General features: G+C 36.0%; 1 protein-coding gene across 1 annotated transcript; it reads left to right on the top strand.

The window, feature by feature from the left end:
• The first annotated feature begins 5,285 nt into the window (after positions 1 to 5,285).
• On the top strand, positions 5,286 to 14,883 carry LOC140800723 (probable chromo domain-containing protein LHP1). The gene is made up of 5 exons (XM_073155534.1): positions 5,286 to 5,862; positions 5,946 to 6,032; positions 6,111 to 6,848; positions 14,239 to 14,299; positions 14,378 to 14,883. The coding sequence occupies exons 1-5, from the start codon at positions 5,363 to 5,365 to the stop codon at positions 14,423 to 14,425; spliced, it is 1,434 nt and encodes a 477-aa protein (XP_073011635.1). The 5' UTR covers positions 5,286 to 5,362; the 3' UTR covers positions 14,426 to 14,883.
• Positions 14,884 to 15,326: the final 443 nt, after the last annotated feature.

Here is a 15,326-nt window from a genome sequence, read left to right as displayed (position 1 = left end):
CGAATAACATCTAACAGTAACCATTTCAAAAAGGCTGCAACTTTGGGGAGATCTATCTCTATGTGCTAAAAGAACCCGAATCTATGTGCTTGGGAAATTGTTCTTTCCCTCTGCACGATGAAAGAGGTAAAGGATGAGATCTCTAAGGATGAGATATAGAGAGAGAGAGTGCAAAGAAAGCCAAAAATCAAATAGTTTCCAAAGAAAAGTAAGCCAAGGAAAAAAAAGAAAAGAAAAGAAAAGATATGACAAGTGCTCTGCCTTTACCCTCCGGTCAATTGATTCTCGAGTAGATGATTTTAGAAATAGTTAGGCATCGATGCTCCTTTTACTTTATTTGTTTCCCCTCGCCCCATTATGAATCAGTCAATTAAGAAAAGATGAAGAAATAAGATTAAAAATGGGGGAATAACCTTTGCGAGGAGCTATGTCATTACGCAGTTAGTCGCGTAGAATAGGAGATTGTAGGATGCCCACCAGATTCTGTACTTGGATTTAGAAATGATTTAGAGGACGAATGGGAGGCCGCAACAAGCACCATGGATTCGGTTATCCAGCATTCCAATTTTTATATTACCAAAAGTGGCACGCACTCAGGGTGCATGCTAATCTATCTAATATCTATCTCTCTCTCTCTCTCTATATTTATATATATATATATATACATGTTTTATTTATATATGGGCCCAATCTGTTTGCTTTCTTTCTTTCTTTCTTTTTTAACTTAATTGTTTTTCGAAATGTTTATATTAATTTTAAAACCGAGCTCTATAATGATTGTCTCTAAACAAAGCCTTTCCTTTTTCTATTTTACAGTTAAGCTTTTAATTAATAAGATAGAAAGATAGATTAAAGATAGATTAAAGAGATGTAGAGAGCGAAAGAAAGCACATTAATTGTGCAGTCAAAAAGAGGAGTGGCCTGGTATGTAGGAGAACAAAGGTATTAGATTCGATCGTAATTTGTCTTAAAAACAGATTCTCTGGTAGACTGAGGACTGGCAGTAGAGGGTTGCTAATTGGATTTCCAAGTCAACAAGACAACTCGAATACTACTCCACTTATCTTGCAGATAATCAAATTGCTTCCTTCCGACATTCTAAACCGGTACAAATTCAAAGGTGTGTGACTGATCTATGATCGATACTAGACAACATATATATATATATATATATATATATATATATATATATATATATATATTTTATACTTCTTACTAGATATATAAGATTGTAAATTTGACTCCAACTCTTATTAGAGACGTGTTACTGTAGCTGGGATCTTTCTCTTAGTCAAGATAATCCAAGTTGTCGATCAAAGAGGAAGTCCTCCTTTATTGGGTATGTATTCCTACCGTGATGTTCATCTGCTGCTATATATGGAGTACGCTATCCTATTGAAAATTTTGGCTCTGGTCAACTCTAAATTCGACCATATCTTTTATCATATCTAAGATATGTGGATCTTTTATGCACGTGTTATAGCAATGTATATAAATTTGTTGGATCTAAGAGCAAAGTAACCCAAATTACAAGCAAAATATATATAAATAAAAATTGGGTATATCATTGTACTTTATAACTTAGTAAACTATTAGATTGTGAAATTCTAAGGGTGCAAAAACAAGTGCGTCTAAAAGATACGGAAAGCATGCAAAAATAAGGCTACAAATTTTTTAACATGGAAAAAAAAAAAAAACTTAATTGTTAAAGAGCTGAAAAAACTACAAATCGTAAAATAAAATTTGTTTTATTTAAATCGTAAAATAAAATTTTCTTACAATCCTCCTCTAAACCCATGTCTAATTATTAAAGTATGTCTTTTGCTCTTGGTCCCTCGCAATGAGCCATTATTGTGACAATAGATTTTCTTCCTTCAGTTGAAGTCGCCTCAATTTGGTGTTGTACAAGCGATCTAAAAGGGTGAAGGACAGTAGAAATAATTCTCAAACTCTCACATAAAATAGCAAATGGAATAGCAATAAATTAGGATTGAACTAAATGATATCTTATAATGTGAAGACTTAGAGACTGCTACTAATGAGTGGATGATAAACTATAACACTTTTTTCTGATCATGTTAAGAGTTGTATTTTTCAAAGCAAACTCGATCTGAGTCATGATCCTTCTAATTAGTTGTAACTTAGCTGTGATGGATTTAATTATCTCAGCTTGACAGAGATTATTTATTAATTAATTAGGGCGCAGGCTCACCACCCTCGAGTCCAGATCCTGTTGTAACCTACAATCTAGACATCACATGCATAGTAAGAGACCAAAGTGTTAATTAGCGAGTATATATAAATCTATAACCAAATCCGAGATTGATAGACTTACCATCATTAGCCATGACGACTCATAATAGTGCCTATTGATTAATATTAACACACACTCTAGTTGAACTATTAATGTTATGATTTCTCATACTTTATTTTGGGTCGGCAAAGTGGCTACTGATTATTATTAAATTAACTCAATTCATTGTTTAGGGACTAGTGCTATCTTGATCTAATCGATCTCTCCAACTACGCCAGCTTATATAAGATATATATATATATATATCCCTAAATCTTAGCACCAGAATATATGTAGCTCATAAACTTGGACAGTCAGGTTCATGCATATATCCATGATGATGAGCAAGTAGATGTAGCACTGTGCATGCACGTACTTGTGCAACATTAAATGGACGATGCTGTCACATGCAAGCATATCAAAAGACGTATATAGTTAGATCTTTTTGTCAATTGAAAGCGTACTTGGTAAACTTAAACATTTATATACATATAACATATATATATATATATATATATATATATATATATATATATATATATATATGTTTGTGTGGGTGTGTGGAAACCAACCACTTGGTTTGATGAGGATGGTATGGGTGATCGATCTGTGGGTTGGAGATCTAGCTAGCTAGGGATGCTTTATCCTTGCTCTTATTATATGTATATAGATATTGATTTTGGTGAATTGAGATGCTTAAAATAAGTTATCTTTTTGGAAAGGGAAAAGGTTACTGGAATCCCACTTACGATGGTGACAATGATTCATGACTAAGTGCGATCGAGATACTTAAATCGTAAAGAAATTAATTAATGTCTAGCTTTAAGGCTTGATTTAATTGCATCTCCAAAAGGGCGCCCTACAAAAATTAATTAAGATGCCCCTTATTTATTTATTTTAGGACAACGCATGCATTCATTAGGTACGGCTACCTCTATCTCTCATACACTCTCCCTCTCTCTCTCTCTCACTGTGTGTGTATATATTTATATATTTACAAGCACAATCTATAGTGGTAATTAATTATAATTAGGCTACATATCTGTTAATTGCTGTTTCTTAGATTAGGTACGTATTAGGTAATTGAGAGTGGGAATCATGGCCAGGATCTATTGTATGCTTGTTGTAGTTACCTGGCTACCTACTTGTTTCAAATCTACTAATTTGTTAATTATACTTGCGGCCTACCTAATTAGAAACTAAGCAGAGGTTGGTCTATTAATTGGATTAGAATCGATCAATTCAAATGAATTAATTACGTACCCCAGAGCCAGAAGGATACATGTTCCACCAGAACTTAAACGATGAATTGCAAATAACTTTTATCTATCTATATATATATATATGTGTGTGTGTGTGTGTGTGTGTGTTACCAGTTCATCATGCAGCAGTTGAGTTTGGTAAATTAGTGGTGCAAAGTTCCGACACACATCAAAAGTTGGCAAGCAACGCAATACATATACATATGGGCTTCTTTCATATGTTTCTATCTTTGTCAGCTTTCGGTAGCTAGCAGTAGTATACTACAGTTACTCCCCTCTCTCTCTCTCTCTCAACACTCTCTGGATCTCTCTCCTACTTTGAAATGGACGGGTGTGACCATGATGGGCACATCGATTAATTAATTTCCGAAAAGGTAATAGAAGAAGCACAGTGTCGATATATATATATATATATATATATGTCTGTATGTATACAGAGATCTAGAGAGAGAGATATGGAATGTTTTGCTTTGTACATCGATTGATCGATAGATGCATCTGTACTTAAAGAATATGGTTGGACATATATAGATAGTGGCTGTAACTGTTGAAAGCAAGCAAGCATCAAGAGGTGGAGTCCACTAAATGCCAAGCGTGCATTTCATCAGCCAATGCCAACTAGTCCTAAAAACTATTATGCATATATGCATTCATATATCTTTGGATCGACCGATCCATATGTACCAAAATACTATGTACATTTATATGTTTGCTACTCCCTCCACTATATAGCACTTATGATCTCAGCATGCTGCAACGAATCAATATAATGTACTCAGACTGCAAACTAAAGTTATCTTTAAGTTGGCTAAAAGGTCTATCGATTTGTGGATAGATGTATTTACCTATATATATATATATATATATAGCAAGCATGTGTCTTATGCCCTTACAGTTGACGGTCCTTAATTTGGTGGTGAAGAGAAAGAGAGATGCATGCGTAAAGCCATATATATATATATATATAGATATACTTACTTGTTAATGTAGCTATCAAAATTCCGTGTCGTGTAAGAATAGTACATGAGCTTGCGCTTATTAGTATATTTACTCTGTTTACAGTTGGTTCTAGTGCTAGCAACATCATCGTGCCTTTTCCTCTGCATCAAATAAATATAAATATATAAATATATATATACATCATCATGAATTTGCTTTTGTGTCCTAGAAAATCCTTCATTTTGTCATAGCAAATCCTAGGAAATTAATTATACGCGCGTATACAAATGAATAATTGTTAGAAGTTGTAGGCAATTAATTAATGCACATGTACGTACGTACGTACGTACGTATGGATCGCAGCAGCAAGCAAGCAAGCATATATGTCCTTAATTATAATAAATAGACAGAAGAAGAGATATACGGGTAATCTTCTCTCCATCTGCCCTGTCGAAGAAATGCGCACTCCCAAACGCCAACTCGATCCCAACTTTCATTCTCATCCTCATCCTCATCCAAAAACTGATCATGTACAAGCAGATCCAAAACTTGGAAAGGTATGTGTGAGAGAGCTATAGACGCTGTGTAGGTGTCACCATATAATGGGATAGTCTGCTCATCAAATGAATATTTGTTTGTTAGTTGATTTGCTTGTTTACATAGATGATGGATGCATAGATATAGCTGTGATTTGTGAATCGAATCATTCGTGTCGATGGAGCAACCAGTAAAGTAAAGTAAAGTAAAGTAAAGTAAAGTAAAGTAAAGTCAGGCATGGTCAAACTAGGATTGGATCTCGTGGTGTCGATCGATTTTTCAGGCGCCTGCAACTGCACACTATCCATCCCCACATATTACTGATGTCTCAATGACCAAGCTGGTCCTCAGATTCAAAGTGGCCCATATGGAAGTAGCAGCCCAATGTCCTATGAGTGAGTCATATCCACACCGGCCCCGGCCCACCCGGTTAATCAGCCCATTCGATTCTGATCTGCTTGCTCATCATCAGTGCCAACTGCCGCGCAAGAGACAGAAAGAGGGAGGGAACAACGACGCCTCAGCGATGAGGACCGGCAAGAAGAAGAGCGAAGAATCAGCAGTCCCAGAATCAGAGGAAGGGGCCGTCCCCTCAACCGAAGAGCAACAACAGCCTCTTCTTGCACAGCAAGAGGAAGAGGAAGAGGAAGAGGAAGAGGAAGAGGAAGAGGAGGAGGAAGAGGAGGAGGAGGAGGAGGAAGGAGGAGGAGAAGAAGCAGAGGCAGAGGCGGAGGCGGAGGAGCGACCGAAGCTTGACGAAGGCTTCTATGAGATCGAAGACATTAGGAAGAAGAGGGTTCGCAAGGGCCAAATTCAATATCTAATCAAATGGTACGACATCTCTCTCTCTCTCATCCTCATCCTCATCCTCATCCTTCTGACAAAAATGACTTCTCTTTCCTTTCTGAGAGAAGGCGTGGATGGCCCGAGACAGCCAACACCTGGGAACCCTACGAGAACATCAAAACCTGCGCCGACATCGTCGAAGCCTTCGAACAAAGGTGCCTCTATCTCTACCCTAAAATTGTCTCTTGCTTCTTCCTCGGCGTAAGATCCTAATATTTCGAGTGGGAGCGCAGATCGCGTTCGCCCAGGTCTTGGAGGAAGCGCAGGCGGAAGCATGGGGCTCTGCACACCGTGACCAAGAAGAAGCGCTCCACCCAGCCGGACGAATCGACCTTAGGTGATGGAAACCGGAGGGAGATAACACAAGAGGATGGTGCCAGAAGTAGTAAACCTAAGAAGAATAAGAATAAGAGTAAGAAGAAGAAGCATAAGAAGAACAAGTCTGCAGGGGACGAGGAGATTGTCGCAAACGGATCCCTGCAGGAGATGCACCAGGTTGAGCAGAACCAGGTGAGTGCGGCTCCCAATTCCTCCGAGCAAATTGGGCCGAGCTCAACAGCGGCCACGGCCGGATTCATTTCCCTCACTCTGCCTGAGGATGGTCCTACTCCTACCGATGGATTCTCAAAGGTTGAAAGCACGCAGCCCTCGCAATCGCAAGGCAACCAAGTCACCGGTGCCAAGAGGAGAAAATCCGGCTGCGTCAGAAGGTTCAAGCAGGACGCTCTCCCACAGGAGCAGTGCGAGTTGCAGCAGGATACTGCCACCAGGGACAGGAACGGATCATGTGGGAGAGGAGAAAAGCCAGGAAATGAGGATGTAGATTCTACCGAAGGTGAGAGCGGTGACAAGAAGAAGTTGGATGATTGCACCAACCGGCTTTCTATCACCAAAATCATCAAGCCTGTGCGCTACTATGCTTCCGTCACGAACGACGTGCAACAAGTCTCCATAACATTCAAGGCTCTAAGGTGAGCAATTGCATATTCTTCAGTGCAGCTTTACCTCTTTCTTTATATTTTCCTGCTTTTCTTTTTTGGATGTTGTTTAAGGTTTGCCAGACTTGTTGTTTTTCACTTAAGGCTGTCATTTTTAAGGAACCTGGAACAAGTGCTGCTAGTCCTTGACTTTCGGTCATGCCTTAATATATACTATTCTTCTCCAGCATAGAACACCTATTTGTTTGGACTTTGTCATGTCTCTAAGAACTTTCTAGCTGCATAGATTAAATTTCATAGGTAGACAAATTTAGTAGGCAATCTCGCTTTATCCTACTATTAGCATGGCCATGACTATTACACCACTATTTTTCGTTAGACCAAATTGATAATCATTTATTACAAGCTGGTCATCTTAAAAGCTATTTGGTTGGAGATTTTTATAAATGCTGCATTAGTAGATACAGTGTCTAATCCAAAAATTATTGTTTGGTTTGGTGTATCAAATTTAAAAATTGTATTTAAAAAACTGGTTAGACTCATGCAGTTTTTTAGCACCCATTTGATCCAATCGGATGCCAAAAAGCTACATCTAACCTAATTTGACCCGTCTCTCCTATCTCATTTCAATCCCTCATCTCTTTTTCTATTCTCCTTTTTATCTCCTCCACCATTGTCGCCACATTGCCATAGTATTTCTTCGCCGCCACATCACTTGAGGTAACTCCCATCCTTTATTTTTCTTCTTCTCAGTCACTAGGATCCTTGTATTTCAGATACTTTGTTCCCGCCATTGCTTAGGATCTTTGAATTTCAGCTCCTTTATTGTCGTAAAGCAATAACAGAGTAGTAAAACAAATCGTAGCTTTTCCTTTCCCTCTCCTGCTGAAAAACATGGCTAAGAAGAATTATATTGCACTTATAATGGACTCTTTGACTCATTACCCAGAAAGAAAACTTGACAAAAGACTGATAGTTAATGGTGAAGATGCCTTTGAAGAAGATAGGCTTTCCTCTTTTCCCTTTATGCTATGTATCTAACTGGATGTCTGGGAGAATGGATGAAACGAGGCTGCCTACAACCATAGTCCATGTCTATGATAGATATGACAACTGTCCAACCAACTTCAGAGAGAGAGAGAGAGTATTAAATACACTTAATATTGATGCTACATTACAAAGCTATGTAGGATAACATCATAGTTCATGTAGGAAAGGAAGTAGAGATCTAGTTTTATTGATTGAAGGGAAATATATTGATTTAATTAAAATTGTTTGATCAATAGTCTTTAACAATTTATTTTCTATTTCAACTGAAATTTAATTTTTTTTAGTTGAGAATATAGTTGCAGTCTTTTGGTTCTAAAAAACACAACCAAATATTTATAATTATAATGTCAAAATAGTATTATAACATACAACAACTAAATACTTATTTACCAAATACATAATTATAAAATACAACAAACCAAACATGTGTTTAACAAATATAATATTATAAAATACAATCAACCAAATAATTTATTTGTTTCTCTAGATACAACATCTAGAGAAACATGTATTTTTAAATACATATGTATTTCTAAATATAAGAAACCAAACAACCCACCTTGATTTAAGAAGCTTTAGAGTATGAACTATGAAGAACCCAACTTTCACGGACATTTGAGGAGTTGCTCTTGCACCTCAATATGTTCAATTCATAACTACAAATTGAAGTATCAATCAATCCCGATCCATATTGCAAAAATGGATCGGCCAATATGGTCGATTTGGTTGATCCTCGATCCGAATCGTTTGAAATGGAAGGCCGAAACAATCGACATGACCAATACGTATCGTTTTTTTAAGCATCCGATTTCAATCCCGATCTTGATCCCGAAATCAATATTTAGAGCCTTGTTCTTTTAACAATCTAGGTTTGATGATCAACACGTGTAAACTATAGAGCACGGAGTACATTTATAATAAAGAGAGATATGAATGCATGTAAAATATGCTTCATGGGAGAGGAAGAATAGAAGCATGCATAGAAACATGCCAACACACCATAAAATGTATCATGTCAATTTAGCTTAAATAGAAACTCGTCGATTTGAGTTTTTGTTTAAATACTATACTAGTGAGCTATGTTGTGGGTTGACCACTTGCATATATTACCACCTTTTTTGGAATATTAAGCAATGTTGACAGATCTTATTAAGATATATATCTAGAAAGCTAATTATAGTTTATGAGAGATGTCTTTGACGTATTGTGAGTCCAATCTATCTCTCATATTCTCAAGAGATTAGAGCACACATGGTCCCACTCCCACTCCCATGCCCACACCCACTCCACTTAATCAAACACTTACAGAAAGAAATTACTAGCCAATTTTGGACTCTGATTGTGTGGTCTGAAGAATTAGGTTCCTTAAGATCTATAGTTAGATAATGTCATGTCCATGTTGCTCATGGCTTGTGGACTCCTATTAAAAGTCAGTCTTTGCAATGGTATAACAATAACAATTTGAATATGAATTTAGACTCCAAGGATGGCCTCATATATACCGATAGCAATTTGACCAATAATTGTGGACGACTGAATTATGGTAATAGACATAGGTATGGAAAACTGATCAACTGTATATGAGTTGCTATCAACCTGACTTAGTGCTATTGGTCATATGAGGCATGCATCAAGCAGTTCCAATTTGCCTGAAGTCATTTTTGGTAAGAGGATGTGAGGTTCATTAGAGTAGATATGATGCCCCACCTTTTGTTACTTGATTATCTTTTGAATGTTTTGAATCTTAGTTTCAGCCAATTTGTGCATTCCAAATTAAGAAGGATGATTTGTTGCATTTTGCGGAAAACAGTTTCAACCAAGTGAAAGACTGTGTTTGGCAATAAACCTAAAAAGGATGTGCATATCTCATTCATTTTGGTAGGCAAAGTTATTTTAATTATACAGCAGACCCTTTATGAGACCTTAAATTTTAGTTATCCAATGCTCATGTTGGTAGAACATATTTTTCTCAAGAGGCTTTGAATCCTTTCTTGAACATGTCACCGTGTTAGATTTTGATGTGTCAAGGAAAATCTAACATAGTAATCTTGAAAAATCAGAGAGATGGGGGAGAGAAGTATAGCGAGTATTTAGGAGCTTCAAAGTGACCTTCAGTAATGGGTCAGTTTTGTAGTTATGTAGTATAAACCATGGATCCCAAAATTGGTCGATCCTAAGTTAGATTGGCCAATCCGAATCGGGATTGAGCATAACCGATCTCGATTAGACCGGTTTTGGTCCGGTTTCGACTAGTATTGGCTGGTTTTGACTGGTTTCAGTCAGTTTTGGCTGTATTGGCTAAAAATAACAATACGACTAAAATTAATTTTTTTTAAGATTCAGGTCGAATCTAAAATATATCTATCATAGGAGACGTTAATAATTGATGTCGTCAACTACTTTCTTTTTAAATTTTCAGTTTTTACTTTCTATCTCTTACACATACTTTCTTCTCACTCTCACACTTCATCGAGTCCATTTGGTAGTCGTTTCGTTGAGCCCTTCTTTTCTTTGGTTAGTCCACACTTTGGTAAACTCGGATGAGTTTTTTTCTCAATTTTTTCGTTCTTTCTCATCCACTTTTTAACTCCTCTTTTCTTACTGCTATAGAACAACAGTGGAGAGATCTCTCTCTCTCTCTCTTTATGTTGTTCTGCAAATGATAATTTACAAATATAAAAATTTATCTAATTCACGTTGAAATTCATTATAGTTTTGAGTGAGTTTTCTTATTTAGTTTTTAAAGTTCATATGTGACCATTTTTATGTTATATTTTATAAATTTCTAGAATTTTTTCTGCATTTAAAATAATATTTAGAATTTTCGTAATTAAAAATAGCCTAATACTGGCGATTGATATGACTGATATAGCCGATACGGCTGATACATATTGCCTTTTCTAACGGCCAATCCCGATCTTAATACCGAGTTTCAAAACCTTAGTATAAATTCGGTGCTACTAATAGAATTTGCATTAATTTTTGCCAAAAGTAAATTGTTGCATATATATACCAACATCTATTTGAGTATGTGTGTGTGTGCTTGAAATGTATGTGTATAGATATATGCAAGATAGGATAGTCAACTGTTAGGGCGATAGGGAATTTTAGTACAAGTGAAATAAGGTTTGACACAAATCTTAGAATCCTACTCAATTCCGAAGCTTGAACTATTAGGTGAAGGCCTAATAATTTATATAAATTTTTTCATTTTTTTCTCAACTAAACTCTCACATGTGATCCTCAACAATTTTCCCATTCACATGTGAGCCTAACATCAACGACTTACCCTCAAGTGCAATCTACTATTTCTAACCAAGCCTTTTGGCCAATTTCTCATCTAGTCACCTATCGTTCTTAAGAGTCCAGCTCTTCAGTGCTATCAACTGTTGTCCTTGTCCTAAACTAGGATTATTGCTCCGTTAAGTGTAATTGTGTTTGCACACCAATCTTGCATATTTGAGCCTAATCTCAAGACTTTAGATCTTTATCGATCAAACCACAAACAACTACTGCTTTACCATGACTCATCTACAATAACCCTCCTATCCATTAGAGCCACTAAATTGGTCGCATCAAATTGCTTTAGAGCTATGAAGCACGGATACAGATACAAGATATGGGAATACGCCAAATTATTAAAAGTATGATACAGATACATTATGGATATGCCAATAAATAAATAATATATTTTCTATCTATTGTCAACTAATATAACATATGGTAAAAAATAATTAATTCAGAAATGATGAGATAAAATCATAAAAGGAAAGAAAGCTACATATTTAGTATCTACATGCTTAAAATTTTAGAATAATATTGTAACAAAAACTGATATGAAACTCAAAATGTTAGTGAAACATTGAAATCTAATTTAACTATTATTCTACAATTAATTTGAATCTTTAAATGACTTTCAAGTTATATGATTAATTTATTATCGAATAAACAAAGCCTTAAAGTATAATGGAGGTTTGGATAATCATATATGCATATAATGTATATGTTTTATATCATCTATTAGCACAAAAAAAGGAAAAATGATTGGATGACTAAGAAATTTATTAGAGCCGTATCTTGCTTTATTGGAGCCCTATCGAAAAATTAAAATTAATTTTTTTAATTCGGATACTTCTTTAGCCGTATCAGTGCCATATGGGTATTTAATACATATTGAATACCGGTACGAAGGGGCAAATGAAGTATTCGTGCTCCGTAGTTTCAAAGTAATCTAGAATTTTCAAATCGTTGGCTCCAATACCACTTGAGGAGATAGAGGAGTCCTAGTCCAAGTAAAACAAGATTTGGCACAAACCTTAGAACCCAACTCAAACCAAAAGTTTAAGCTATTAGGTGAAGGCCTAATAATCTATATAGACCCTTTCACTTTTCTCTCTTTTCAATGTGAGACTAAATTCTCACATGTGATAAACATAAACAAATCTAGAGTAATCTTCTGTAGAATTTCTCCTTTCTAATTAGGGAGCACTTTCTTTGTCTAGTGAAGTACCAAAATTAGAAATATAATAATAATTATAATACTGAAATTGGTATCCAATGAATTATTTATTTCTGCCTAGATTTAGCAAGCTCTTTCTTTGCCTTCTTTGAGTAGGTTCAATTGATCTCTTCCTTGTAGATGTCATACTTGTGTTCTAGTTCTCAATAATTCTGGTTTCTGTGATCCAATTCCGTAAGACATGTGTCTCAATATACAAGTCTATGAGAAAGGAGATATGGAAGAACGCCTTTTCTTAGTCTCATGGCATATTGGTGATTGGTCTGTTTTGTTTTAAATTTAGCATTTAATGTACTATATAAAGTTTCATCACTGGCACGCGATGCATACTTCAGATTGTTCTCCTACCCCCCCGCCCCCCGGCTACATAGACATAATCCTCTTTTGTGTATGCTATGCTCATATGCTCTTCAATGACTTGGCTGGCTGTCAATGTTTCAGCATCATACATTAGTTTTAGATTTGAGAAGTTAATTGTGACTTTTTCAGTTTTTCTTGCTGTCAGTTATGTTTATTGTGAATCTTTGGTTCTAAGTAATCATTGTGGTGAAAATGTTGAATTGGGTGTTGATTGCAAGTACTATCATTCTGATCCAGGATAATTGTCTTCATAGTTTCAATATTTTATTAGAAATGATAACTTCAGTTGCTTGCAGTGCTTAATCCGTAGTGCACAAGCAAGTAATGTCCTTTCCCTAGTGTTTCTAACACTAGGCAATAACCTTTGCATATTTTCTCTATGAAAGATGTGACTGCTAAAGAAGTCTTTGTATGGAAAAGGTAACGTCCTCCTGGTACTCTCAGGTAGCTGGTGTTACCTATTTCCTTCTTTTCTGTTGTAGAAATAAGAAAAATTATGTTTGTCATCCAGATCACTTGATCAGGAAAACCTTGGAACAGTGTTATCCATTCAGATCAGCCCATCTATAGAATTACTTTGCCAAAATATTGTTTTCATTATACAGATCAGTCCAATACTAGGCTCATTCTGGCAGTGAAATATAGTCTATGTAGATGAAACTTATTATTCCTAGTATATAGAACAATTTCCTAAAGTGTAGCACGGTCAGACTTATCCTCTGGTAAAATACTAGAAATACTAGAATGGTAATGTTATTCAGAGCCATATGCTCCCTGTTGCATTTTGATTCAGAGCCACGTGCACAATTAATTAGTGTCACCTCAGTCAGGCTCATTTAGACCTTCTATTGCCCACTTAGTTGAAATTAGGTACATCTGGTCTTTAATCTATACCTCAACAAACATGCAAAATTCTTTGTGTTATCATCTAAATGATTTACATAGTTCAATAGGTGTAACTAACGACTGTGGTGTCTATTTAATGGTCACAATGGCAGCCCAGTGTTATTCTCCATACATAAATTGATATATAAGAAAGAGGCGGACCAGGCGGTGAACAGAGTTTGGTTAGATGTCAGTATCCTTAACTCTAGGACACCACATAAATCTAAAGATCTTTCTAGTTATTTTGATGCTTATAATATAACAGTGAAAAGGCAGGCCAGCATACAAGAGACCTCTACAAACTTGTTTTGTTGGATTTTTTTTTTCTCTTGTTCATTCGCAACAAATTTCTTTGTGCATCTGACATGTGGAAAAGTCTACATTCAATATATCATGTCTATATCATGCATAGAATTTCCATTTGGCTGATGCAAATATGACACAAATATGGCATACCTTGTAGTCAGTTCAGTTGATCTACTTTTGGTAGCAGATGAACATACAGGTCTTAGTGACTAGAGAGGATACTAAATATTTGTGGAAATATCTGTTTATTGTGGACTATGGTGGCTGATCTGAGAGATTTAAATAACAGAATCTTAATGACAGGTCTGATGGGCAAGAAGTACTTGTGGATGACAAGGAATTGAAAGCCAATAACCCATTGGTGGTATATTCCCATCCTATTCTTTTCTCTGCTATTGAGTGAAAGCATAAATTTAATATTTTAATGATTCTTGTGTCACAGCTAATAAATTTCTATGAGCAGCATCTTCGCTATAATCCCAATTCATGATGTGCTGCACTAGCGACGATCTTGAATGGCAGTTGATCATTTCTATTGCCAAAAGGTGCACAGCCTATGAGACATTGTAATCGTCATACTATGTAATGGGGGCAATTTTGTACACTACAGTTCTCTTGCTTTATTTTCGTTAGTACAAGTTTAGTATTCTCTTCCTTGTTTTTTTTTTTTACACTTTTCACTTATAATTTGTTGACCACGCCCTTCGATATTAGTTCTATCTACCCGCTCACCTTGTTGGATAATATAGTTTAACTGCCTATAACATGGAATGCTGTTGAATTGTGTAGTATATTCTGAAAGCTAGATAAGTTGCAAGTTACTTTAGGTGGGTTCATGGGAAAAAAAGAGGCGGGTTATCTGATTGTTAGCCTCTGATATTGTAATATCTAAAGATGTGAGAAATTCTATGTACACTCACCTTAATTGATCATTCATTCATTCATTCATTCATTGTCCTTTAGATTTCGTCTCCAGAAGCACGAGTCACTTATAGCAAAAGCTTCTCCTTCCTTCATATATTTAAGACTGTTTGATGTTTAAATGAAAATGCCAAGACCTAGGCCTTGGCCCTTGAGACGCCATCATTCATGTGAGTTTTCTTTGAAACATTTTGTAATAACATAAATATTTGGATTATCTATTCTCACATTGAAGAGAAAAAAAGAAAAGAAAAGCAAGTAGTCTGTAGTCCTTGCTCTCAGAGAGAAAAAATAATAACTCGAGTTAAGGGTATGTAAGGAGGAAAAGAAACGTGCCAACTCTTTTACAACTCTTTCGGCCCTGTGACTCTGTGAGGGAAGGAAGGTTAATTCCGGAAAGAGAGAGAGAGAGAGAGAGAGAGAGAGAGAGAGAGAGCTAAAGCGGCCGAACCCAGACCTAGGCCCAACTA

The sequence above is a fragment of the Typha latifolia genome, chromosome 14, assembly GCF_019914945.1.
Source record: "Typha latifolia isolate L0001 chromosome 14, TyphaL0001v2, whole genome shotgun sequence".
In the NCBI taxonomy this organism is placed as follows: domain Eukaryota; kingdom Viridiplantae; phylum Streptophyta; class Magnoliopsida; order Poales; family Typhaceae; genus Typha; species Typha latifolia.
This window is presented reverse-complemented; position numbering and strand designations above follow the sequence as displayed.